This window comes from Euprymna scolopes, chromosome 46 (assembly GCF_053919585.1).
Source record: "Euprymna scolopes isolate OS-2025 chromosome 46, ASM5391958v1, whole genome shotgun sequence".
NCBI lineage: Eukaryota > Metazoa > Mollusca > Cephalopoda > Sepiida > Sepiolidae > Euprymna > Euprymna scolopes.
Genome location: NC_136527.1, coordinates 17,960,957 through 17,985,956, shown reverse-complemented (window position 1 = coordinate 17,985,956; position 25,000 = coordinate 17,960,957). Strand labels below are relative to the sequence as shown.

The window sequence follows — 25,000 nt, the reverse complement described above, 5'->3', positions numbered from 1 at the left end:
GGCTGATGAAGATGCAACTCCCGCTCAGCAAGGCAAGAACCGCCACACTGATCAGCGCACCAACCATGTCTAACCCCAAAGATACCAAGGACCAGTTCTATGAAGATCTGGAAAGCCTCATCTCCGCTGCTCCGCAGAGAGAGAAGCTCATCGTCCTCGGCGACTTCAATGCCCGTGTTGGCACGGACCATTCCACTTGGGACCGGATTCTTGGCCACCATGGAGTGGGCAAGTGCAATAGCAACGGCTTACAGCTTCTCAGCCTTTGCGCTGCACACGACCTTTCCATGACCAACACCATGTTCCGCCTACCCACCCATAGCAAGACGTCGTGGATGCACCCACGCTCCCACCACTGGCATCTGATTGACTACGTCATCATCAGGGCAAGGGACAGGAGAGACGTAAGATTGACCAAGGCTGTGTGTGGTGCCGACTGTTGGACAGACCACCGCCTGATCATATCCAAAATGTGCCTCTACATCCAACCCAAGAGGCGGCCTCAGGGCCAGAAAGTCACAAAGCGCCTTGACCTGGAAAAACTTAAAAGTCCAGATGTCATCCATGAGCTACAGGAAGCAATCAACGACAAGCTATCTGTCCCCCTCACCATCTCGGACACTATTGAAGATCAGTGGGCACACCTCAGAGACTCCACCTACTCCATCGCTCTCGAAATCATTGGACCCAAGCAAAAAAAGCACCAGGACTGGTTTGATGAAAATGACTCTGAGATTTAGCCCCTCCTGGAGGAAAAACGCCAACTTCTCTGTGCACATCAGAGTGACCCCATGTGTTTCGCAAAGAAAGCTGCCTTCATCAACATCCGCAGCAAGGTGCAGGCCAGACTCCGCTCCATGCAGGATGCCTGGCTCAGCGCCAAAGCAGATGAGATCCAGGAGCATGCCGATAGCCATGATATGAGGAAGTTTTACGATGCGCTGAGGGCTGTCTACGGTCCCCAGTCCTCTAGCTCCTCCCCCCTGCTTAGCTCCGATGGAACAACTGTCTTGAATGACAAAAAGCAGATCCTTGATAGATGAGCGGAGCACTTTAACAGCGTGCTAAACCGACCATCTTCCATCAACGATGAAGCCATCGACCGACTACGCCAGGAGCCTATCAACGAGGAGCTCGACATCCCACCCTCGTCAGAGGAACTAAGCAAAGCCATCAAGCAACTTTCCTCTGAGAAGGCCCCCGACCCGACTCAATTCCAGCAGAAGTATACAAAGCTGGTGGACCTACACTGCTTTTAAGACTAACAGAACTCTTCCAATCCATGTGGGAGAGTGAAGAATTACCCCAAGATTTTCGTGATGCTACTATCATTCACATTCACAAACGCAAGGGAAATCGTCAGTCATGTGACAACCACCGCGGGATATCCCTTCTTTCCATCGCTGGGAAAATCCTGGCCCGCGTCCTTCTCAACCGCCTGCTGGTGCACCTTGAAGATGGTCGTCTTCCCAAGAGCCAGTGTGGCTTTCGAGCGGGCCACGGGATGACTGATATGATCTTTGCTGCACGCCAACTGCAGGAGAAGTGTGTCGAGCAGCACCGGGGCCTCTACACCACGTTCGTCGACCTGACCAAGGCCTTTGATACTGTTTGCCGAAATTGCCTCTGGCGGATCATGGAAAAATTTGGTTGTCCAGACAGGTTCATCGCCATTGTCAGGCAGTTCCATGAGGGCATGACCGCTCGTGTCCTGGATGACGGTGACTACTCAGAGCCCTTCCCTGTGACCAACGGGGTCAAGCAGGGCTGTGTCTTAGCCCCGACGCTCTTCAGCATGGTTTTCTCTGCCATGCTCCAGGACGCTTTCAAAGACAGTCACTCTGGCATTGTCATCAAGTACCGATGTGACGGGAAATTGTTTAACATCAGGCGAATGCAGGCAGTCACGAAAGTGAGGGAAACCATCATCAGAGACCTTCTCTTTGCCGATGACTGTGCCCCAAATGAGATAGAGATGCAACGTCAAATGAACGGATTCTCCACCAGTTGTGACAACTTTGGTCTCACCATCAGTACAAAGAAGACAGAAGTTATGTACCAACCTGCCCCAGGAGATGCATACCATGAACCCGGCATCACTGTCAAAGGGCAGAAGATCCATGCTGTGGAGCAATTCACCTACCTTGGCAGCACCCTCTCCCGCACCGCCAACATTGACATTGAGGTTAACCATAGGATCTCCACAGCGAGCAGTGCATTTGGAAAACTTAGAGACAATGTGTGGAAGAGGAGAGGCATTACACTCGCAACCAAACTGAAAGTATACCGAGCGGTCGTCCTGACAACCCTACTCTACGCCTGCGAAACTTGGACGCCATATAAAAGACATGAAAAACAGTTGAATGGCTTCCACCTCAGATGCCTCCGTAATCTTCTCAACATCCGCTGGCAAGACAGAATTCCTGACACAGAAGTCTTGAAGCGTGCGGGGCTCCATACCATCACCACCATAATCCGCAAAACCCAGCTCCGGTGGGCAGGTCATGTCTATCGCATGCACGACAGCCGAATCCCCAAACAACTTTTCTATGAGGAACTCAGCCAGGGAAAGCGGAATGCAGGGGGCCAAAAGAAACGATATAAAGACTGTCTGAGAACGTCCCTAAAAGACTTTGACATCAGCCCCCAGTCTTGGGAGAGTCGCGCTGCTAAACGTTCGGCCTGGTGTTGCGTCATCAGCCTAGGAGCCGACAGGGCAGAGAATCAACGCATGACACACGACCAGCAGAAGCGCAAGAGGAGGAAGGAGAGAGCTGCCGGTTCACAGCCTGCCGATACCGCCTTCACGTGTCCAGAGTGTGGAAGAGTCTGCCGAGCACGGATTGGCCTCATCAGCCATCTCAGGACCCACAAACCCCTGACGCCGAACTGATTGATACCTTGGTCATCGTCGACTTCGACGGACGAGCAAGAAGAAGAAGATATATATCTATCTCCCTTTAATGTTTAATATATATATATATATATATATATATATTAGGAGCGTGTGGATGCATGTGCAAAGCGCACATATAATTTGAAACGTGAGGGAGTCACATTGTTTGATCATGTCTCTGATGTCATAAAAAAACGGGGTAATTCCAATATATTGAGATGGATTCGAGTCAGACAGAGTCGGAAAGCGACTTGACCTTTACTCTTGATCTGAAATTGAACATGTACATCAAATCTGTTGCCAAGGTTGCTGAAAAATTATGAGATCGTTCTACTACTCCAGTAGATATCTCACTGCTGATGTAATTCTCTACCTGTATAAGAGCTAAGTATGTCCAAGGTTGAAGTACTGTTGCCACATTTGGGCAGTAGCTGCTAGAAGGGACTTATCCTGCCTTGACGGAGTTTAAAATAGACTTCATTGCCTAGTGGAGGATGCCCTTTTCTCTTCCCTGCAACCTCTTTTCCACAGAAGAGATATTGCGAGCCTGTCTCTGCTTTATCATTAATTTCTTGGCAAGTGCTCGTCTGAGCTCCAATCTAAAGTCCCCGTTGCTGAACTTTCACAAAAAAGACTTGTGTTGCTGAAAACACTATCAATTAATTTCCCCCCTAAACAAATTCCTGATAAACCACCCGCTTGGATGTCTTCAAGTCCAACATAAACAAATTCCTGATAAACCGCCTGCTTAAGTAAGACACTTTATCAAATCTCCAATACTAACGATTACTATGATACTGTCCCATTGATTACTGTACATGCAATAACCCTTATCCCCGAGTGGCTTTCGGGCCTTTATAAGTGGTGACTACCTTGTAAGAACAAAAAAAAAAAAAAAGAAACAGAAGATGTCTATAACCTTGATCTTGCATAACCTTGGTCTTGAAAAGACCCAGGTTATAGGGGGGGGGGACAGTGAGCAGGAAGAGAGTCCCATCACCTTGCAGTCATTGGAAAGAAGCTACTGGAATAGTAAGCTGTATTACAATGAGGTATCAAAACTGAACTGATGAAGACCACTAGATCAATGAGTCAAAGAGGCTGGAACAAAGGAAGCAGGAAAGAGATCAGACAATTGTGAAGGACATGTTATTGCTACTGTGGCACAATGACGTAGCCTCTTTTGAGGGAGCTGGGGGCTTCTACATTAATAACCTGTATATCTAGCTTCTAACCTTGTGCCCGACTTTGTGATGAAGTTAAAAACGTTTCATGCAGGTGTTTTGTTTTAACGGGATGCAACATGAATGCTATTTTCAAAATAATTGGATTCGGCATTAAATAACCTGAAAAGGGTTGATATGCCGTAAAAAAAACAACCAAACCAAACCAATCAGAAATACTTAGAAGCAACCGTTGGAAGACTAAGCCGTAACGAAATACAAATAGCAGCCATAAAGGGAACAGCATCGATTCTTAAAAAAGTCCGTAGATATAAATTTAAATTGTAACGGAATCAAATGTTGGATCCAGGAGGAGTTAGCTCCCTTGATCTCTTAAAAATAACTTAAGGAAAAAAAAGAGTATATAACAGCTAGCCAGCATTCTCGTTGGCTTTCTCACAATTTACCAATTTTACACAAAAAGGAAATAGTTTTTCAAGACATAAAAACAACAAACGATTTCTGGCATTGCGTTGCATTCAGACATGATAATTTATAATTGGATTCGGCATTAAATAACCCGAAAAAGGGTTGATATGCCGTAAAACTTTGTGATGAAGTTAAAATGCCCGACTTTGTGATGAAGTTAAAAACGTTTCATGCAGGTGTTTTGTGGGTTAGGGTTAGGGTTAGGGTTAGGTTTTGTGGGGTTGAGAAGGATAGAGCATGTCGGTTGGGTTTGAATGACAGGTGTTTATGGTTCCAGTGAACCATAAAAGTTAAAACCATGTTGACATTATAATTTTTTTTTTTTTACATAGGCATCACCACTTATCAAGGCCACTCAAGAAAAACAAAACATTGCGTGAAATGCATAGTTCTCTCTATCTCTTTTTATTCATTGAAAAAGAGATTTAAATATATTATCCCATTGATTACTGTACACGCAATAACCCTTATCCCCGAGAAGAGAAAGACATTAATGACTTTGATATAATAGTAATAATAGTAAAGATAAAGAGGTGGCACAATGATGTGGCCCTTTTTCAGGGAGCTGGGGGCTTCTACATTAATAACCCCTATATCTAGCTTCTAACCTTGTGCCCGACTTTGTGATGAAGTTAAAAACGTTTCATGCAGGTGTTTTGTGGGGTTGAAAAACAAAACATTGCGTGAAATGCATAGTTCTCTCTATCTCTTTTTATTCATTGAAAAAGAGATTTAAATATATTATCCCATTGATTACTGTACACGCAATAACCCTTATCCCTAAGAAGAGAAAGACAGGAGAGAGAGAGAGAGAGAGAGGGGGGGAGGAGAAAGAAAAGAAGAGAAAGACAAGAGAGAGAGAGAGAGAGAGGGGGTGAGAAAGGAAGGAAAGAGAATTGAATGAAAGGAAAGAAAGGAGAAATGTGCGGGAATTGTAAATAAGACGACATAGACATTTTTTTTTTTTTACACAGTGGTCACCACTTATCAAGGCCCGGAAGCCACTCAGGGATAAGGGTTATTGCAAGTACATTACGTTAGTGTGGAGATTTGATGAAGTGTTTACTTAAGGGGGCGGTTCATTAAGAATTTGTTAACGTTGGACTTGAAGACATCCAAGTTGTAGTCAGGTGGGAAGCAGGCAGACGGAGAACAATGCCACCGTTGCAGGTGTTGTTGTCCTGGGCAAGACGTTAAACTGCATCCAATGGTGTTACCAGATCAGGCCGTCTGAAAAACAGTGGCTTCCTGACTGAAATGTTTTTTTTCCACTCTTTTGCACAACTCAACCAGGTTCTGCAAAGTCGCAAAACAAAAAAAATAAAAATAAATAAATAATTAAATACATAAGCAGCCCCTTCCCTCCGTTTTTCTTTTTCCACACCCACTTCCCTACTGGATTCCTAAAACGCATCAACCAAGAATACTATAAACCCTTTCCCTTGCAGAACTAAATCACGTTCTGCAGGGCTGAGAACAAAAACAACTGCAATAATGAATACTTTTTTTTCCAAAATAACTGGATTCGGCATTAAATAACCCGAAAAAGGGTTGATATGCCGTAAAACAAAACAACCAAACCAAACACTACAAATAAATATTTGAAGATACAAAAAGCTTGAAAAATAAAAACCTTCTACAAAACTGAACTTTTTCAAAAGTAAAACAAAATGGCAAATTAATACTAATATTAATAATAATAATAATAATAATAATAATAATGGGAGAGGTGGGGGTGGAAGGATGAAGGACACAATATCAAAACGAGACTATCGTAAATTGAAGTTCTGCAGGGCAAGGAACAAAAATGGGAAAATCCACTACGAAACAACCAAACCAAACACTACAAACTAGCGATTGAAGATTCAAAAAGTTTGAAGAATAAAAACCTTCTACAAAATAACTGGATGCAACATGAATGCTGTTTTCAAAATAATTGGATTCGGCATTAAATAACCTGAAAAGGGTTGATATGCCGTAAAAAAAACAACCAAACCAAACCAATCAGAAATACTTAGAAGCAACCGTTGGAAGACTAAGCCGTAACGAAATACAAATAGCAGCCATAAAGGGAACAGCATCGATTCTTAAAAAAGTCCGTAGATATAAATTTAAATTGTAACGGAATCAAATGTTGGATCCAGGAGGAGTTAGCTCCCTTGATCTCTTAAAAATAACTTAAGGAAAAAAAAGAGTATATAACAGCTAGCCAGCATTCTCGTTGGCTTTCTCACAATTTACCAATTTTACACAAAAAGGAAATATTTTATTCAAGACATAAAAACAACAAACGATTTCTGGCATTGCGTTGCATTCAGACATGATAATTGATAATTGGATTCGGCATTAAATAACCCGAAAAAGGGTTGATATGCTGTAAAACAAAACAACCAAACCAAACACTACAAATAAATATTTGAAGATACAAAAAGCTTGAAGAATGAAAACCTTCTACAAAACTGAACTTTTTCCAAATTCTATTAAATAAATCTTTGGATTCGGCATTAAATAACCAGAAAATGATTGATATGCCGTAAAACAAAACAACCAAACCAAACACTACAAATAAATATTTGAAGATACAAAAAGCTTGAAGAATAAAAACCTTCTACAAAACTGAACTTTTTCCAAATTCTATTAAATAAATCTTTGGATTCGGCATTAAATAACCAGAAAAGGGTTGATATGCCGTAAAACAAAACAACCAAACCAAACACTACAAATAAATATTTGAAGATACAAAAAGCTTGAAGAATAAAAACCTTCTACAAAACTGAACTTTTTCCAAATTCTATTAAATAAATCTTTGGATTCGGCATTAAATAACCAGAAAAGGGTTGATATGCCGTAAAACAAAACAACCAAACCAAACACTACAAATAAATATTTGAAGATACAAAAAGCTTGAAGAATAAAAACCTTCTACAAAACTGAACTTTTTCCAAATTCTATTAAATAAATCTTTGGATTCAGCATTAAATAACCAGAAAAAGGGTTGATATGCCGTAAAACAAAACAACCAAACCAAACCAAACACTACAAATAAATATTTGAAGATACAAAAAGCTTGAAGAATAAAAACCTTCTACAAAACTGAACTTTTTCTAAATTCTATTAAATAAATCTTTGGATTCGGCATTAAATAACCAGAAAAGGGTTGATATGCCGTAAAACAAAACAACCAAACCAAACACTACAAATAAATATTTGAAGATACAAAAAGCTTGAAGAATAAAAACCTTCTACAAAACTGAACTTTTTCCAAATTCTATTAAATAAATCTTTGGATTCGGCATTAAATAACCAGAAAAGGGTTGATATGCCATAAAACAAAACAACCAAACCAAACACTACAAATAAATATTTGAAGATACAAAAAGCTTGAAGAATAAAAACCTTCTACAAAACTGAACTTTTTCCAAATTCTATTAAATAAATCTTTGGATTCGGCATTAAATAACCAGAAAAGGGTTGATATGCCATAAAACAAAACAACCAAACCAAACCAAGCAACTTCTGTTATTACATTAGAAGTCGCAGGGCCAAGAGGAAGGTCGCTAATGAGATGGGCGGATTCTCAGCATAATAATCCTTGTGGAGTCAAAAACCTATCATTGCAGATTCCGCTATAGCTCGGAATTAACACATAAGAAAAAAAAAAAATGAGTTTTCGAAACTATTACCATATTTTTTATTCCGTTCAAAAAGTAAACTTTGGAGAAGAACCTAAGAACATCTTTTAAAACTTCTAACTTTACTTCTCTCTCTCTCTCCCTATTAATTTCTCTCTATCCTTTTCACCTTCTTCCTCTCTCTCTCTCTCTTATCTACTTACTGCCTTCCTTATCTCTTGCTTTTACCTCCTGTTTCCTCTCCTCCCTCCTCTCCTCCCTCCTCTCCTCTCTCTATTACCCCATTGTCTGTCTCTCCCTCTCTCTCTCCCTCGTTATCACTTCCTCTCCTTTCTCTACCACTAGTTTCATTTCACACCAAAGGTCGATAAAAAAAAAAAAAACGTTCTAAATGTCAACCCTCACACTAACTTTATTCCTGTTGACTCCCAAAAGAATGGATATTACAAAAAGAAAAAAGAAGAGAATGCGTTCATATTCTGTTAATCAGTGCTGAAAAAATATATATCTTTTGTGGTTGCGTCTTATGTAGTTTCTGACTTTTAGGCGCATACACACAAAAAACGTCCACATATTTTATGTGAATCAATGCTAAAAATAAAATATATCAATTTTGTGGTTGTGTCTCATGTATTTTTTATACTTTAGTCGAATACACGCAAAAATATCCATATTTTTTATCTGAATCAATGCTGGAAAAAATAAATACATTATGTGGTTGTGCCTAATGTAGTTTCTAACTTTTAGGCGAATACACACAAAAAATGCTAAAAAAATATATCAACTTTGTTGTTTTGTGTTATGTAGTTTCTGACTAAAAAAATGTCAAAATATTTTATCTGAATCAATGCTTAAAAATATATAAACTTTGTGGTTGTGTCTTTATCAACTTTTTGGTTGTGTCTTATGTAGTTTCTAACTTTTAGGCGAATAAACACAAAAAATGCTGAAAAAATATATCAACTTTGTTGTTTTGTGTTATGTAGTTTCTGACTAAAATATGTCCACATATTTTATCTGAATCAATGCTTAAAAATATATAAACTTTGTGGTTGTGTCTTTATCAACTTTGTGGTTGTGTCTTATGTAGTTTCTGACTAAAAAAATGTCCACATATTTTATTTGAATCAATGCTGAAAAAAATAAATTAACTATGTGGTTGTGCCTTATGTAGTTTCTAACTTTTAGGCCAATACACACAAAAAATGTCCACATATTTTATGTAAATCCATGCTGAAAAAATATATCAACTTTGTGGTTGTGTCTTATGTAGTTTCTGACTAAAATATGTCCACATATTTTATCTGAATCAATGGTTAAAAATATATCAACTTTGTGGTTGTGTCTTATGTAGTTTCTGACTTTTAGGCGAATGCGCACAAAAAATGTCCACATATTTAATGTGAATCCATGCTATAAAATATATAAACTTTGTGGTGTGTTATGTAGTTTCTGACTTTTAGGCGAATACGCACAAAAAATGTCCACATATTTTATGTGAATCCATGCTGAAAAATATATCAACTTTGTGGTTGTGTCTTATGTAGTTTCCGACTAAAAAAATGTCCACATATTTTATCTGAATCAATGCTTAAAAATATGTTAACTTTGTGTCTTATGTAGTTTCTGACTTTTAGGCGAATACGCACAAAAAATGTCCACATATTTTATGTGAATCCATGCTGAAAAATATATCAACTTTGTGGTTGTGTCTTATGTAGTTTCTGACTAAAAATATGTCCACATATTTTATCTGAATCAATGCTATAAAATATATAAACTTTGTGGTTGTGTCTTATGTAGTTTCTGACTTTTAGGCGAATACGCACAAAAAATGTCCACATATTTTATGTGAATCCATGCTGAAAAAATATGTCAACTTTGTGGTTGTGTCTTATGTAGTTTCTGACTAAAAATATGTCCACATATTTTATCTGAATCAATGCTTAAAAATATATAAACTTTGTGGTTGTGTCTTATGTAGTTTCTGACTTTTAGGCGAATACGCACAAAAAATGTCCACATATTTTATGTGAATCCATGCTGAAAAAATATGTCAACTTTGTGGTTGTGTCTTATGTAGTTTCTGACTAAAATATGTCCACATATTTTATCTGAATCCATGCTGAGAAAATATATCAAATTTGTGGTTGTGTCTGATGTAGTTTCTGACTTTTAGGCGAATGCGCACAAAAAATGTCCACATATTTTATGTGAATCCATGCTGAAAAATATATCATTTTTGTGGTTGTGTCTTATGTAGTTTCTGACTAAAAAAAAATGTCCACATATTTTATCTGAATCAATGGTTAAAAATATATCAACTTTGTGGTTGTGTCTTATGTAGTTTCTGACTTTTAGGCGAATACGCACAAAAAATGTCCACATATTTTATGTGAATCCATGCTGAAAAAATATATCAACTTTGTGATTGTATCTTATGTAGTTTCTGACTTTTAGGCGAATACGCACAAAAAATGCCCACATATTTTATGTGAATCCATGCTGAAAAAATATATCAACTTTGTGGTTGTGTCTTATGTAGTTTCTTACTAAAAAAATGTCCACATATTTTATCTGAATCAATGCTTAAAAATATGTTAACTTTGTGGTTGTGTCTTGTGTAGTTTCTTATTTTTAGGTGAACACAAAAAAGACAGACAACTGCCTGATACTTTATAATAGACGCTTTGTAATCTTCATATGCGTATCTATCCCCAAAAGCATCGAGTACGTATGTGAAAGTCACCTGACCTGATGCTGATTCCGCAGAGTCTGTGTCGATAGCCATTATGCCAATTACACTCCGCCATACTTCCTTTTGTTTTTTCACTCACTTTTCCATTTAGTGTTTTAGCCAAGAAACGTAAGGAAATTACCTTTTAGCTTTCTCATTTTCATTGCCTTTTTTTTTTTTTTTCTTTAGCCATCAATTTCAATTTGGAAAATATTCTCATCTCTCCTACTCGTACCCTGCCACCAACTTTGCAAAAAAAGAAATGAGAATAGTTACAATGAATGAAAAATAAAACACACACACACAAACACACACCACACACAAACTAAAAATCACGTATGCCACTTTCTTCTCGGAAGATATATAAAATATATGAGTGTGTGTTTGTGTGTATTCACATAAATAAAATATCACACACAAACACACACACACACACACACACACACTACTTAACTAATATTCCTGGTGAACCAAGTGCAAAAGAGATCCAGACAATTGCACTTAAGGGAACAGCGAGGATACTAAAAAGAGCTCTCGGTTGGTTTCAGTAAAAAGCAGGGCAATGTTGACAGCTGGTTTGGCTGCCCCATACCCAGCATTACAATCTTTAAAGGAAGAAAATTAGAAAAAAAAAAGAGAAAGTATGTATGTATGCATGTATGTATGTATGTATGTATGTATGTATGTATGTATGCATGTATGTATGTATGTATGCATGTATGTATGTATGTATGCATGTATGTATGTATGCATGTATGTATGCATGTATGTATGTATGCATGTATGTATGCATGTATGTATGTATGCGTGTATGTATGTATGTATGTATGTGCGTATGTATGTATGTATGTATGTATGTATGCATGTATGTATGTATGTATGTATGCGTGTATGTATGTATGTATGTATGTGCGTATGTATGTATGTATGTATGTATGTATGCATGTATGTATGTATGTATGTATGCATGTATGTATGTATGTATGCATGTATGTATGTATGTATGTATGTATGCATGTATGTATGTATGTATGTGCGTATGTATGTATGTATGTATGTATGCATGTATACGTGTATGTATGTATGTATGTATGTATGTATGTACGGCATAATAACGTTGACACACTGGTTCTCATCAGATCACCGAAGTTAAGCAACGTTGAGCCTGGTTAGTAACAGATGGGTGACCATTTGGCTAATCTCGGTATTGTTTCCAGTTGTCTTGAACCTCCACTTGCCACGGGTATTCAACAATATCGACTCAGGAGAGGTGGGGTTGGAGACTGTGTAACTCTTGCCACAATAATTTAACACGCAGGCACTCTTTCAAAGGTATCCATAGTCTGCCAAGACTGAAGGAAGCCATGTATGTATGAGGGTGAATGAACCCTTTTTCGGGGTCAACGGCCAACTAGCACTGTGTGTGTTTATGTGTATGTATGTATGAGGGTGAATGAACCCTTTTTCAGGGTCAACGGCCAACTAGCACCGTGTTTGTTTATGTGTATGTATGTATGAGGGTGAATGAACCCTTTTTTAGGGTCAACGGCCAACTAGCACCGTGTGTGTTTATGTGTATGTTGGGGTGGAGGGGCTCCTGTAAGCCGTCGTGAAGGCAACCTTTCTAGGAGAAGCAAATCTCTGATTTAAAAAAACATAAAGCGGGAGACCAGTACCCGCATTAAGCTGGTCTGCAGTTTAACTTGTTGCTGGCTATCTTGCTCTTGCTTGTTGCTGGATCTCAACATTTTGAACCGAGAGAGAGACTTAGCTATCGTACAAAGCTAAGACTCTGTAACATCATCTGTGTATAGATACTCCCTCAGGCATTTGTCTATTAAAATGGTCCTGTGGCGATGGAAGTCATTTTTGAGCTCATAGACTTTAAGTGTCTGAGGGAGTGGCACTCGTCTGACAAGACGTTGCAATCACCATGTATGTATGTATGTGTTGTGGAGATGCCCACTAATTTATATAGATGGGTAAGTGAGATATATAAAGGTATCAATCACCAATACCGGAGCAGTTCTGCAACGACCGCCAAATAGGCAAGACGCCTATGTTGCCTCCAGTAAGACATGCAACACGCCACCTGCCGGAATATCTCCAACTGAAGTATATCTGAAGACATGTAAATATGTATATAACTTTCTGCCTAATATATTATGGTTATACCTTTACTTTCCGTGTTCTTGTTAATTATTTGTGCAGACACAACAGTATGTATGGCAAAAACTTTCGACAGATGCGACGGATCCTGACAAGCCCGATATCATTTTAAAACTCAACGTCTCGGGCGACAAATACTGAAAAATTGGTCAAAAACATTAATTCCTTCACCCTTAACTCAGCCGTTTTGTACAAGGAGGGGTCGATTTTTTCGCCGACATTTATCGTCACCGTTGTTTAATACACGACCATTCGGAAGAAAACTGGAATAGTGTACTGACGTAAAGTCGAATTTTATTAAAAATAATTCCATCAATTTCGAAATAATTGTAAACTTGCTGACTATATACTAACAGATACAACGATTAAATTGAGCAACTCTACAAATGTTTGAAGAAAAATGTTTGAATTTAAAATACAGTTTTGCTTAATGCACAACTGTTTTGAAATAATTCAACCAAATAGCGAAGAATTGGCCAAAAAACTTAATTCCTTCACTCTAAAACTCAGCCGTTTTCTACAAGGAGGGGTCGAATTTTTTCGCCGACATTTTAGCAAGTTATCGTCACCATTAGATTGACTTCGATTAATTTCAACGCTTTTGACTTCCGGTCGCGTCATGGAGACATCGGCTAAGACGTCAGATTTTCTTTCATTTTCTTTTCCGCCTTCGCTTCAGGAGAATAGTTACAATGAATAAAAACTAAAAAACAAACAAAAACAAAACACACACACACACACACAATAAAATTCACACACATCACTTTCTTCTCAAAAGTTTATGAAATATGTGTGTGTGGCGTTTCCGAATTTTTGAGATGAGGATTGGTTATTCGTATTATTTGGATTCATCGGATTACTGTTCTCATCTTGAGTGTCATTTTCACAACGTTTCAGTCAATGTAACCTCCGACCTTCTTTTTTTTTTTTTTACACAGTGGTCCCCACTTATCAAGGCCCGGAAGCCACTCAGGGATAAGGGTTATTGCAAGTACATTACGTTAGTGTGGAGATTTGATGAAGTTTACTTAAGGGGGCGGTTCATTAGGAATTTGTTAACGTTGGACTTGAAGACATCCAAGTTGTAGTCGCCAAACTTTCACAAGAAACACTCGTCTAGCTGTAAACACTATCAATAATTTCCCCCACTCTTTATCTGTGCCTAAACCTAAACGTAGATTCCATGAACAAAGCTTCTTTCTTAGAACTGCATGCCTGTGGAATTGTCTTCCGTTTTCCTGCTTTCCGGCGGACTACAATATGGTTGTGTTCAAATCTAAAGTTAATAAGTTCTTGATGAGCCGTTTCATATAAGTTATCAAATTTACCAAATTTTCATTACTAATGATTACTATATTGACCAATTTCTACTGTACACTCTTTAACCCTTATCCTTGAGTGGCCTCTGGGCCTTGATAATGTGGTGATGCCTATGTAAAAAAAAAAAAAATGGTGGGAAGCAGGCAAACGGAACAGAGTTCCACAGGCGTGCAGTTCTAAGAAAGAAGCTTTGTTCATGGAATCCACGTTTTGATTTAGGCACAGATAAAGAGTGGGGGAAATTTTTCACAGTGGATTCAGCTAGACAGATGTTTTTCGTGAAAGATTGGCGAGGGGGAACGAGAGATTGGAGCTCAGACGAGCACCTGCCATGGAAATAACGATAAAACAATGACAGGCTCACAACGTCTCTTCTGTGGGAGAGAGGTTGCCGGGTGGAGAACAGAACAGGTATATCTAATCAACTCGGGAATGTTTCTGTCGAACTCGGGAATTCGAACAGAACCTTTTATTTTCTTCATTCAGTAATTGCGAATTATTTAGGACCTCTATCCAGTCATGCCTGACGGAACAAGAGCACACTACCCCCGTGAAGAATTAATGAGAAACTTGATGACTTTTATTAATTGAGAGGGTCTCAATATTTGATTTCAAACTTGTTGATACTAAGAACAAACTTGTTGCAAGATATCAGTCAGTCTAATTGTATTTAGTTTACTTTAGTTTTAAAAAAAAAATGCTATTCACATTGATAGGTAATTTCAAACAAAGACACCATCTTTTTTGTGTGGGTCACTCATTTTAAAATGTATTCCACTTGGAAGAGGTCCTGGATATGACCTTAAACTATATCCAGTGGTGAGGTCCCAGCTTGCGGGCTTTGGGGAGTGTGGAGTCACCCTTTAATTACCATTGCTCCCAGGTCCACTCTGATCCGGAGTGGTAGTACCTGTTAGGGTTTCAACTATGGGTTAAATAGAAACCGACTTGAAAACAACAAATATATTCTATTAAAAATATTTTTCTTCAAAATCTTTGGATTCGGCATTAAATAACCCGAAAAGGGTTGATATGCCATAAAACAAAACCAACCAAATCACCTGGAAGAATATATTTTGCATAAAAAAACAATTACTGAAATATCTTGGGAATTAAATTTTGATTTTAATGTATTATCATGCTGCATTTCAGTTCCATTTGAAAGCATTCTGATCCTGTCTCCACCTCCATGGCACAGGCCAGGATTAGAGTGTAGTATATGTTCTGATGCTACACTCAAGTTAATTTGTTCATTAGTCAATGGGGGTGGGAACCTTTCTATACTAAATCAACTTTATTTTTGTCTACTTCCAGAGTGCCACTTTTTGAGGAGCTGGTCCCCCCCCTCATTAAATCTTTTAAAAGTAAAATGAATGATAAAGCAAAAAAGGGATTGACATGCGAGATAGCAGATATCTAAATATGTGTGTTTATATATATACATGGATGTGTGGATGATATCGCATGTATGCATATGTAAGTTTGTACTCGCATGCATCTTTTCGATTTCTGTGTGTGTGTGTGTGTGGTTCATTTGTGATACTTTTCATTTGTGATAATTTTAAATAACAGTTTCAAACATACACGTCATAGTTTCATCCATTTCACTTTAGTTAACTTTATTCACTTTGAAGTATTTTAACGTTCCTTTAGGAAAACCTACTTTTGTTAGGTGCTGTTTAGTGTAAGATTTTTTTTCTGATTTCTCAATGTTAATTTTAATTATGATTTTCATTATTATTTTCATTATCATTTTCATTATTTTCATTATGATTTTAATTATGATTTTTGTTATGATTTTAATTATGATTTTCATTATGATTTTTATTAAGATTTTCATTATGATTTTTATTATGAGTTTCATTATTATTTTTATTGTGATTTTTATTATGATTTTTATTTTGATTTTCATTGATTTTCATTATCATTTTTATTATGAGTTTCATTATTATTTTTATTATGATTTTCATTATTATTTTCATTATCATTTTCATAATCATTTTTATTATGATTTTCATTATTATTTTTATTATGATTTTCATTATCATTTTCATTATCATTTTTATTATGAGTTTCATTATTATTTTTATTATGATTTTCATTATTATTTTCATTATCATTTTCATTATGAGTTTCATTATTATTTTTATTATGATTTTCATTATCATTTTCATTATCATTTTCATTAAGATTTTCATTATGATTTTCATTAATATTTTCATTATGATTTTAATTATCATTTTAATTATTATTTTAATTATTATTTTTATTATGATTTTCATTATAATTTTCATTATCATTTTAATTATGATTTTCATTATTTAGGCTGACAGGTGTCTGCACATGTAATTTTCTTTAATTCTTCATTAATAACCTTTGTTTGGCCCACGGCCCCACGACCCATCATTATATGATCCAGCCCGCGGTGTCGAATGAGTTGCCGACCCCTGCTGTAAACAATCAATCTTCAAAGGGAAGATAACCCTATTAGTTGTTAACGCCATCTCGATTATTAATAAAAAGAATCAGGTTATATCGTAATTGTATGGAAACAATTTGTGAAATACAATAATTTAATTGAATTCTTATACATATAAAATCATTCAAACTGATTAAAAGTTTCGTTTACTTGGACAAATTAAATGAAATGGGGAAAAACATGAATACGTCTATTATTCAAAAAATAGAAAGAAATTTTTTTTTCTTTACGCAATTAAATACAACTGAAGTGGTAAACGTGTATTTAAAAAATTGTGGAAATAAAATAAACAATCTCTACTTCCTCTTTCTCTTTATTGTTCCCTCTCTTTTTTTCTTACTTCTCTCTCTCGTCCTCATCCCCTTCTCTCTCTCTTTCTTTCTTTCTCTGGTAAATGTAGATTTGAAAATTTTTTGAAATTCAATAATTTTTAATCTACCTTAGGTATAAGGTCAGATGTAGTTTGGTGAGCGCACTAAAATTAGCACGCCCTGGCCTACACAAAATGCCTGAGCATCCTCGTATCAGGCAACTGGCAATAAACCAACCTCTTCTCAAAGAGAAGATTGACAATCAGTATTATTTGGTTAATCCTGAAACACAATACTGCATAACTAGCGGGACCTGTGGAAATTCCACAGGAGACTCATTCGTATATTTCTCTATAAAAAAAACTGTAAGATGATTAATCTGTCACACTGAAGTTTTTTGTTTTTTTTAAAGTGTATTTTCTTTTTTCTAGAGATTGGTTGGGGCAGTTCTTTTGAGAGTAATAATGCCAACACCAATGTGGCAGGTCGGCAGTCTGTCCAGCAAGGTTACCCTCGGCAGAATAGCTCGTCTCTCGTCTCTCACAAGCAATCTTTTTCATCCATGAACAGCTCAGCTACGTATACATCTGGGCAACAGAGACCATCAAACCAAAGTAAGAAATCCATTTTTTGTTTCTGCTTATATTTTTATTTAACATACAATGTGCCTTCAACAAGCTTCTAGACTTTTTTCGTATGGACATTTTTAATGATAGTACACATATGAAACTCTAGTCCTCTTCGAAGTAATCTCCTCCGGCAGCAATCCACTTATTATTCAATTGGAATTCATTATTGAGATCCATCCATAGCCCTTGGTTGTTGTGCAGACAGTCTCCATGTTGTTGGATAATGAGGAATTATTGATTGACCATTATTTACTCCATCCATCCATAGCCCTTGAGCCCCTGGGGAGGGGCATAGGCTATCTACAACTTTTTGTAGATGCTTTTTGTAGCGAAGAGTTTTTTTTACAGGGTGAGGGTGCTAGCCCCACGCCCAATCTTCCCAGAAGGTACATACAGCGCCTAGCCCTCCCAAATGGTCACCCATCTGGTACTGGCCAGGCTCAACGTTGCTTAACTTCGGTGATCTGGCGAAAACCGGTCTGTCAATGTGATTATGCTGTACTCATTGAGATGAGTATTATTTATTAATTTATTTATTGCAAACTGTTATCTTCATCTTTATTAGTTTTTGTTTCACAACGTTTCGGCCGACTATTCCTCTGGCCCTCGTCAGGTTGTAACAGGTGAGAATTGTCTGAAGATAGTGGTTTCAATCCTACCCAAAAGCCGGCCAGAGGCTTACTTGGCCAAAAACGTGATGAGACGATAACAACTACGGATGGCAGTGATTGCTGAGAATGCAATTAGGAGATTCGGAGTTCCTATTCCATCACGGTTACCACATGACGAAGGCCAGAGGAATAGTTGTCTGAAACATTGTGAAACAACAATAAATAAAGATGAGGATAATAGTCCGCAGATAAATTAATGAGGATTCAATATTTCAATTTTTATATTTCTTTTGTGCACCTGTTATAAAGTTATTTATTTGCTTCTCCACGTAAGCAAAATGTGACACAAGGTCGTTTTTAATATGGAGTGGAAGAGGAAAGGGAAGGGGAGACCAGCTCTCCCAAGGGGAGGGAAGGTAGAGCTGGTACTGCTGTCATGGTATATAGGGTTGACCCTACATGGACCAATAACTTATTACCACAAGGGCAATGGTCTAAAAATGCAGCATCTGCCGGAACAGATACTACACTTTAATCTTGGCCAAAGTCCGCAATAAATAAATTAATAGCAATCCACTTGTTACATCATTCCAACAATTTCTGTAAGGCTCTACCGAACTCCTCTTGTATGAGCATATCAACGACAGCCTCTAAGGTTTTCCTTGAGCTTAGGGAATAACCAAAAGTCACAGGGAGCAAGGTTTGGACTATTGGAGGGCGAGGAACTGGCTTCATGCTTATCTTGCGCAAATAGTCTGTGATCTTCTCTAAGCATCCTTCGGCCAAACTTCATGCAAATCTTCCTCGCAAATAATTATGTATGCAGTTCCCACACTGACATCAAACTGTGCACTTATTGTCTCTATAGACACATGACAGTCTTTATCCATGAGATTCTTTATTTGGCCAATCAATTGTGGTGTTCTGACTTCCTTACTCCTTCCACACCTCTCATCATCCCTCACAGACTCCCTGCCTTCCTTGAATCTCTTATGTCACTCAAAAAATGATGCTCGATTTATGCAAGATGGTCCAAAAGCAGTCTGAAGCATTCCATACGTTTCTGTGGCATTTTTTCCAAGTTTAAAACAGAATTTTATTGCGTATCGTTCTTCTAAAGTGTCCTCACGTCCAGATTGCATTTTTGAAATTCACCAGCTGTGACAATCAGGCTTTAGTAAGGTGTATTCCAATTCCTTGTGTAGCTGTTCATTTGAACCTGAAATTATAAAAAATAGCCAGCCATTTCTTCTGATTTAAAGGGTTTCTTACGTGCGACGTAACGAGTAGTATTATTGTTTTGTTTTTATTTTGTTAATGTTTAGACATGATTTTACATGCTCAAAGATAGGTTACTTTGGAAGGCATTTTTTTTAAAACCGTCCAACCCATGCCGGCATGTAAAACGGACTTTAAGCCGATGATGATGATGATCTAATTTAGTAATTTGATCTTCCCTCCTCCTCTCCTGAATGATAATTACTTAGTTCTTGTATTTTTGATTCCTTTACCCTCCTTGTTGTTGTTGTTGTTGTTGTTGTTGTTGTTGTTGTTGGTGGTGGTGGTGGTGTTGTTGTTGTTGTTGTTGTTGTTGTTGTTCTTCTTCTTCTTCTTCTTCTTCTTCTTCTCCTCCTCCGTCGTCTTCTTTTTCTTCTTATTTCTTTATGTTCTTCATCTTTTCCTTTATCTTCATCTTCATCTTCTTTTTCTTCTTCTTTTCTTCTTCTTCATCTTTTTCTTCTTCTCTATCTTCTTGTTCGTCGTCGTCGTCTTCTTTTTCTTATTTCTTTATCTTTTTCATCATCTTTATCTTCTTTATCTTCTTCATCTCCTTCTTTGTCGTCGTCTTCTTCGTCTTTAAGCCGATGATGATGATGATCTAATTTAGTAATTTGATCTTCCCTCCTCCTCTCCTGAATGATAATTACCTAGTTCTTGTATTTTTGATTCCTTTACCCTCCTCCTCCTCCTCCTCCTTGTTGTTGTTGTTGTTGTTGTTGTTCTTCTTCTTCTTCTTCTTCTTTTTCTTCTTCTCCATCGTCTTCTTTTTCTTCTTATTTCTTTATGTTCTTCATCTTTTTCTTTATCTTCTTCTTCATCTTCTTTTTCTTCTTTTCTTCTTCTTCATCCTTTTCTTCTTCTCTATCTTCTTGTTCGTCGTCGTCGTCTTCTTTTTCTTATTTCTTTATCTTTTTCATCATCTTTATCTTCTTTATCTTTTTTTTATCTTCTTCATCTCCTCCTTTGTCGTCGTCTTCTTCGTCTTTTTTTTTCTTCTTCTTCTTCTTCTTCTTCTTCTTCTTCTTCTTCTTCTTCTTCTTCTTCTTCTTCTTCTTCTCCTTCTTCTTTTTCTTCTTATTTCTTTATCTCCATCATCTTTATCTTCTTTATCTTCTTCTTTGTCGTCGTCTTCTTCGTCTTTTTTCTTCTTCTTCTCCACCTTTTCCTTCGTCGACGTCTTCTTCTTCTTTGTGGTTTGAACAGTCTGTTACATACAACTTATCGGTCTATTAACGTGTAGTGTTACTATAAGATTTTTTTCTGGTGTTATTAATAATATCGAATATCATTTTTTTTTTATACGAGTATCATATCAAAGTTATAATAACTCTCGTCTCGTGATGGTAACGATGTTAAAGTTCTGATATTGCCACGAACCTCATCGTCACGCATTGTCCGAACAACTGTGCTGTCCTTTCGAAACGAACGAGACATGGAAACCAATATTTGATCCATAAATATTCATGCATCTTGAAATAATGAACTCGAAACCTTGACAGGTTTCCCGTATTTTCCCATTAGACATGGTGCGTTTTCTTTGATGAAGTCGGAACGAAAATGGAATGAGAGAGAGAGAGAGAGAGAGAGAGAGAGAGAGAGAGAGAGAGAGAGAGAGGGGCAGACGGACAAATAGAAAGAGTAATGGTACATAGTGTTTAACTCTGCCCTCGTGGAGAGGCAAGTGAATAGGAACAGTAACGTCACATTTCTATTTTTTACAGTTCATTCAGATATATGTATCTACCCATCTTTCCATATATACTCAACTTCATAGGTACATATATATATATATATATATATATATATATATATATATATATATATATATATATATATATATATATATATATATAGTAATTTATAAAATATATATGGCGATTAAGCTACACTGAATATTCTGCGTTTCATCCAACTATAGGATTCGTCAGGCTTATGCGCGAATTCTGTGGTTGCTTCTTGTTTTTATATATGTTGAGGATTTCTGGTTAGCCAATCAGCTTTCTAGTATCCACCGCGCCCCTTCCTATCAGCCAATGGGCATGCATTTTATCAAACAAAGGATCTGTTTTAGAACTAGGTTAGTGGTTTTAGGTAGACGTTCTCCTTTTTTTTTTTTTGATACTAGAAAGCTGATTGGCTAACCAGAAATCCTCAACATATATAAAAACGAGGATGAAACGCAGAATATTCAGTGTAGCTTAATCGCCATATATATTTTATAAATTACTAACTAGCTCTACCTACGTATTGAGCACTTTTGAAGTAAATACTTAAAGTTTACGCATAAATCTATACTTTCGTATATTAAATTTATGTGAATAAATGAAGTAGTTATATATATATATATATATATATATATAGTCTGTTTATTATACAAACGTCTTTTTGTTACAAAAATGGAATGAGACAGACAGACAGACAGACAGACAGACATACAGAGGAATGATGGAATGGTGCTTTAAAAAACATTTTGCTAAAACGTTGAAACGCTAAATAGTTTTCTTTTTTATTGTATTCAAAAACGTGAGTTTTTAATTAATATTTGGGTAAGGGGGGGTTACTATACACAGATTCGAAAAAGTTGTCCAAAAACGAATAAATGAAAGCAAAGGTAAGGTTAATTACGTTTCTATCTAACTGGATAATTTTTTTAGTGTTTTTATTTAATGTAAAATGTTTAATCGGTTCAAAAAAAAAACTCAGTGTTTATCTATGTATTTGAAAAAGACGAATGGTCGCGGACTCTGTTGAATACGTTAAGTTTGGGAAAATCAGTTAAAAACTATACAAAACAGTGTCAGACACCTACTGATTATATGTTATTGTGACATAGTCTGACATATTCGGTGGGTTTCTGATAGTATTTTGCATAGTTTTTTAGTTTTAAATCATTTTCTCAAACTTAACATCATCAACAGTGTCCGTCACCGTTTGTATTTTTCAAATACACTGATATCTGTCCATCTTTTTCAGTCCATTCATATGTATGTATCTATCCATCTTCCCATATATACTCAACTTCATATATATATATGTGTGTGTGTGTGTGTGTTTTTGTTTTTGTTAACGATACTTTTTGAATGAATTCAATTATTTATACGAAATTGCATTTTTACCTAAATGCGAGTTGGGAATAATTTCCCCTTTGACCAATTTGGTACCCCCTTAAATGGGGAGCGGCATATATATTATTTTTAAAATATAATTATACACTGACACCTGTTAATTATACAAACATTTTTTGGTGACATATGTGCATACGTTTCAGTTGAATCCCAATTGACAGGTTTCCGGTATTTTCTCATTAGACATGATGCGTTTATTTTGATGAAGTCGGAACGAAAATAGAATGAGAGCTAGATAGATAGATAGATAGAGAGAGAGAGAGAGAGAGAGAGAGAGAGAGGCAGACGGACAGATAGAAAGAGTAATGGTACATAGTGTTTAACTCTGCCCTCGTGGAGAGGCAAGGGAATAGGAACAGTAACGTCACATTTGTATTTTTTACAGTCCATTCAGATGTATCTACCCATCTTTCCATATATAATCAACTTCATAGGTATATATATATGATGATTGCAACGTCTTGTCAGACGAGTGCCACTCCCTCAGACATTTAAAATCCATGAGCCCAAATGCCTGAGGGAGTATCTATACAAAGATGATGTTACAGAGTCTTAGCTTTGTACGACAGCTAAGTCTCTCTCTCGGTTCAAAATGTTGAGATCCAGCAACAAGCAAGAGCAAGATAGCCAGCAACAAAATAAACTGCAGATCAGCTTAATGCGGGTACTGGTCTCTCGCTTTGTTTTTTAAATCAGAGATTTGCTTCTCCTAGAGAGGTTGCCTTCACCACGGCTTACGGGAGCCCTCTCCACCCCAATACACACACACACACACACACACACACACACACACACACACACACACACACACACACACACACACACACACAAATATACACTGTGCTAGTTGGCCGTTGACCCAGAAAAAGAGTTCATTCGCCCTACATACATACATACATACATACATATATACATACATACATATAGAGAGAGAATAAATGACAAAAAGTTATATTCCAAAATTCATGATGTTGACCATCTTATTATTTATTCCTTTAATTCAGTTGACTTATACAATTCTTGACAGTATCTGTTTCGTAGCGCAAAATCAATCACTTAATTATTATATCAATCAGTGAATCTATTATGCCCTTAACTCATCAGAAGAAATAGCAACGATTATTCCGTCAAAAGGAATTGAAATGTGATTGACATGATTAAAATCCGAACATTGGAAGAGAAACTGCAGATAACTTTATATTTTTCCATTACGCCATATTGAATTTCTCTTCCAATTTTCAGAATCAAAACATTGAACAAAAAACACAAAAATACTAACGTAAGGCGAACGGACGATGTTGAGTGTAAAAATCGATAAAACAAAAACAAAAAAGAAAACAGAAAAACGAACGTTAAAACTAAAAACCAAAAAAAAAAAGAAAAACACGTGAAAAATGGCTTAAATAAGCCTGTTTCGATATTAAAATGTCAAAAATCGGTGGGTACCCGGGTGTTTTTGGGTGTGTGTGGTCGGTCTAAGAATAAGCGAAGTAAAAAAAACCCAGAAAAACGAACGTTACGTGAAAAATGGCTTAAATAACACTGCTTCAATATTAAAATTTAAAAAATCGGAAAAAAAAAAATCTCACACCACGATTCGAACCCAAAAGATTTAGATAATTACCCTACGCTCTAACCAACTGAGCTAGCACGTACATGAAATTCGGTCAGTTCTTCAACTATTTAAACTAAATCAGGTCATGACGTCATCTGACGCATGCGTAGAACCGATCTCGTTATGAGAATGTTACATTATAAGGGCTGTCCCCTTTTCATGTAAGTATATAAATAGAGAGATTTAGTTAAAATGAAATAGCATAGACGAAATTCGAACCTCGTAATTTAGGTTTAGAAATAGATTACGAGAGAGAATTAAAAATGGAATGTGAAAACAACCCATTGTTTAGCTTAGAGATAAAATAGTTTCAAGAAACGAATGTGCATTGTCAATTCTGTTACGAAAATTCAATTGAAAGAATGCAACTACAAGATAATTTAATAAACATGTTTTTAACATATTGGAAATATAGGTTACTGGGAATATAGGTTAAAATTCCTTTTGTAAACAAAGGAAAAAGTTTTGGACACGCATTTCCAGAACACGTGAAAGAAGACATGTTTTAACATGTGTATGATGTCATGGAAAATGGGAAGTTCT

General features: G+C 36.8%; 1 protein-coding gene across 3 annotated transcripts in view; it reads left to right on the top strand.

Moving 5' to 3' along the window:
- The window catches only part of LOC145271119 (uncharacterized), a 310,201-nt gene that overhangs the window by 17,301 nt on the left and 267,900 nt on the right, over positions 1 to 25,000 (top strand). For 2 of the 3 annotated variants that reach the window (XM_080126659.1, XM_080126658.1), the window contains exon 3: positions 17,628 to 17,810. The exons of the other annotated variant lie outside the window; for it this stretch is intronic. In XM_080126659.1, the coding sequence (XP_079982785.1) occupies positions 17,628 to 17,810 (183 nt within the window). The remainder of the gene's footprint in view (positions 1 to 17,627; positions 17,811 to 25,000) is intronic. 3 annotated transcript variants of the gene reach the window in all.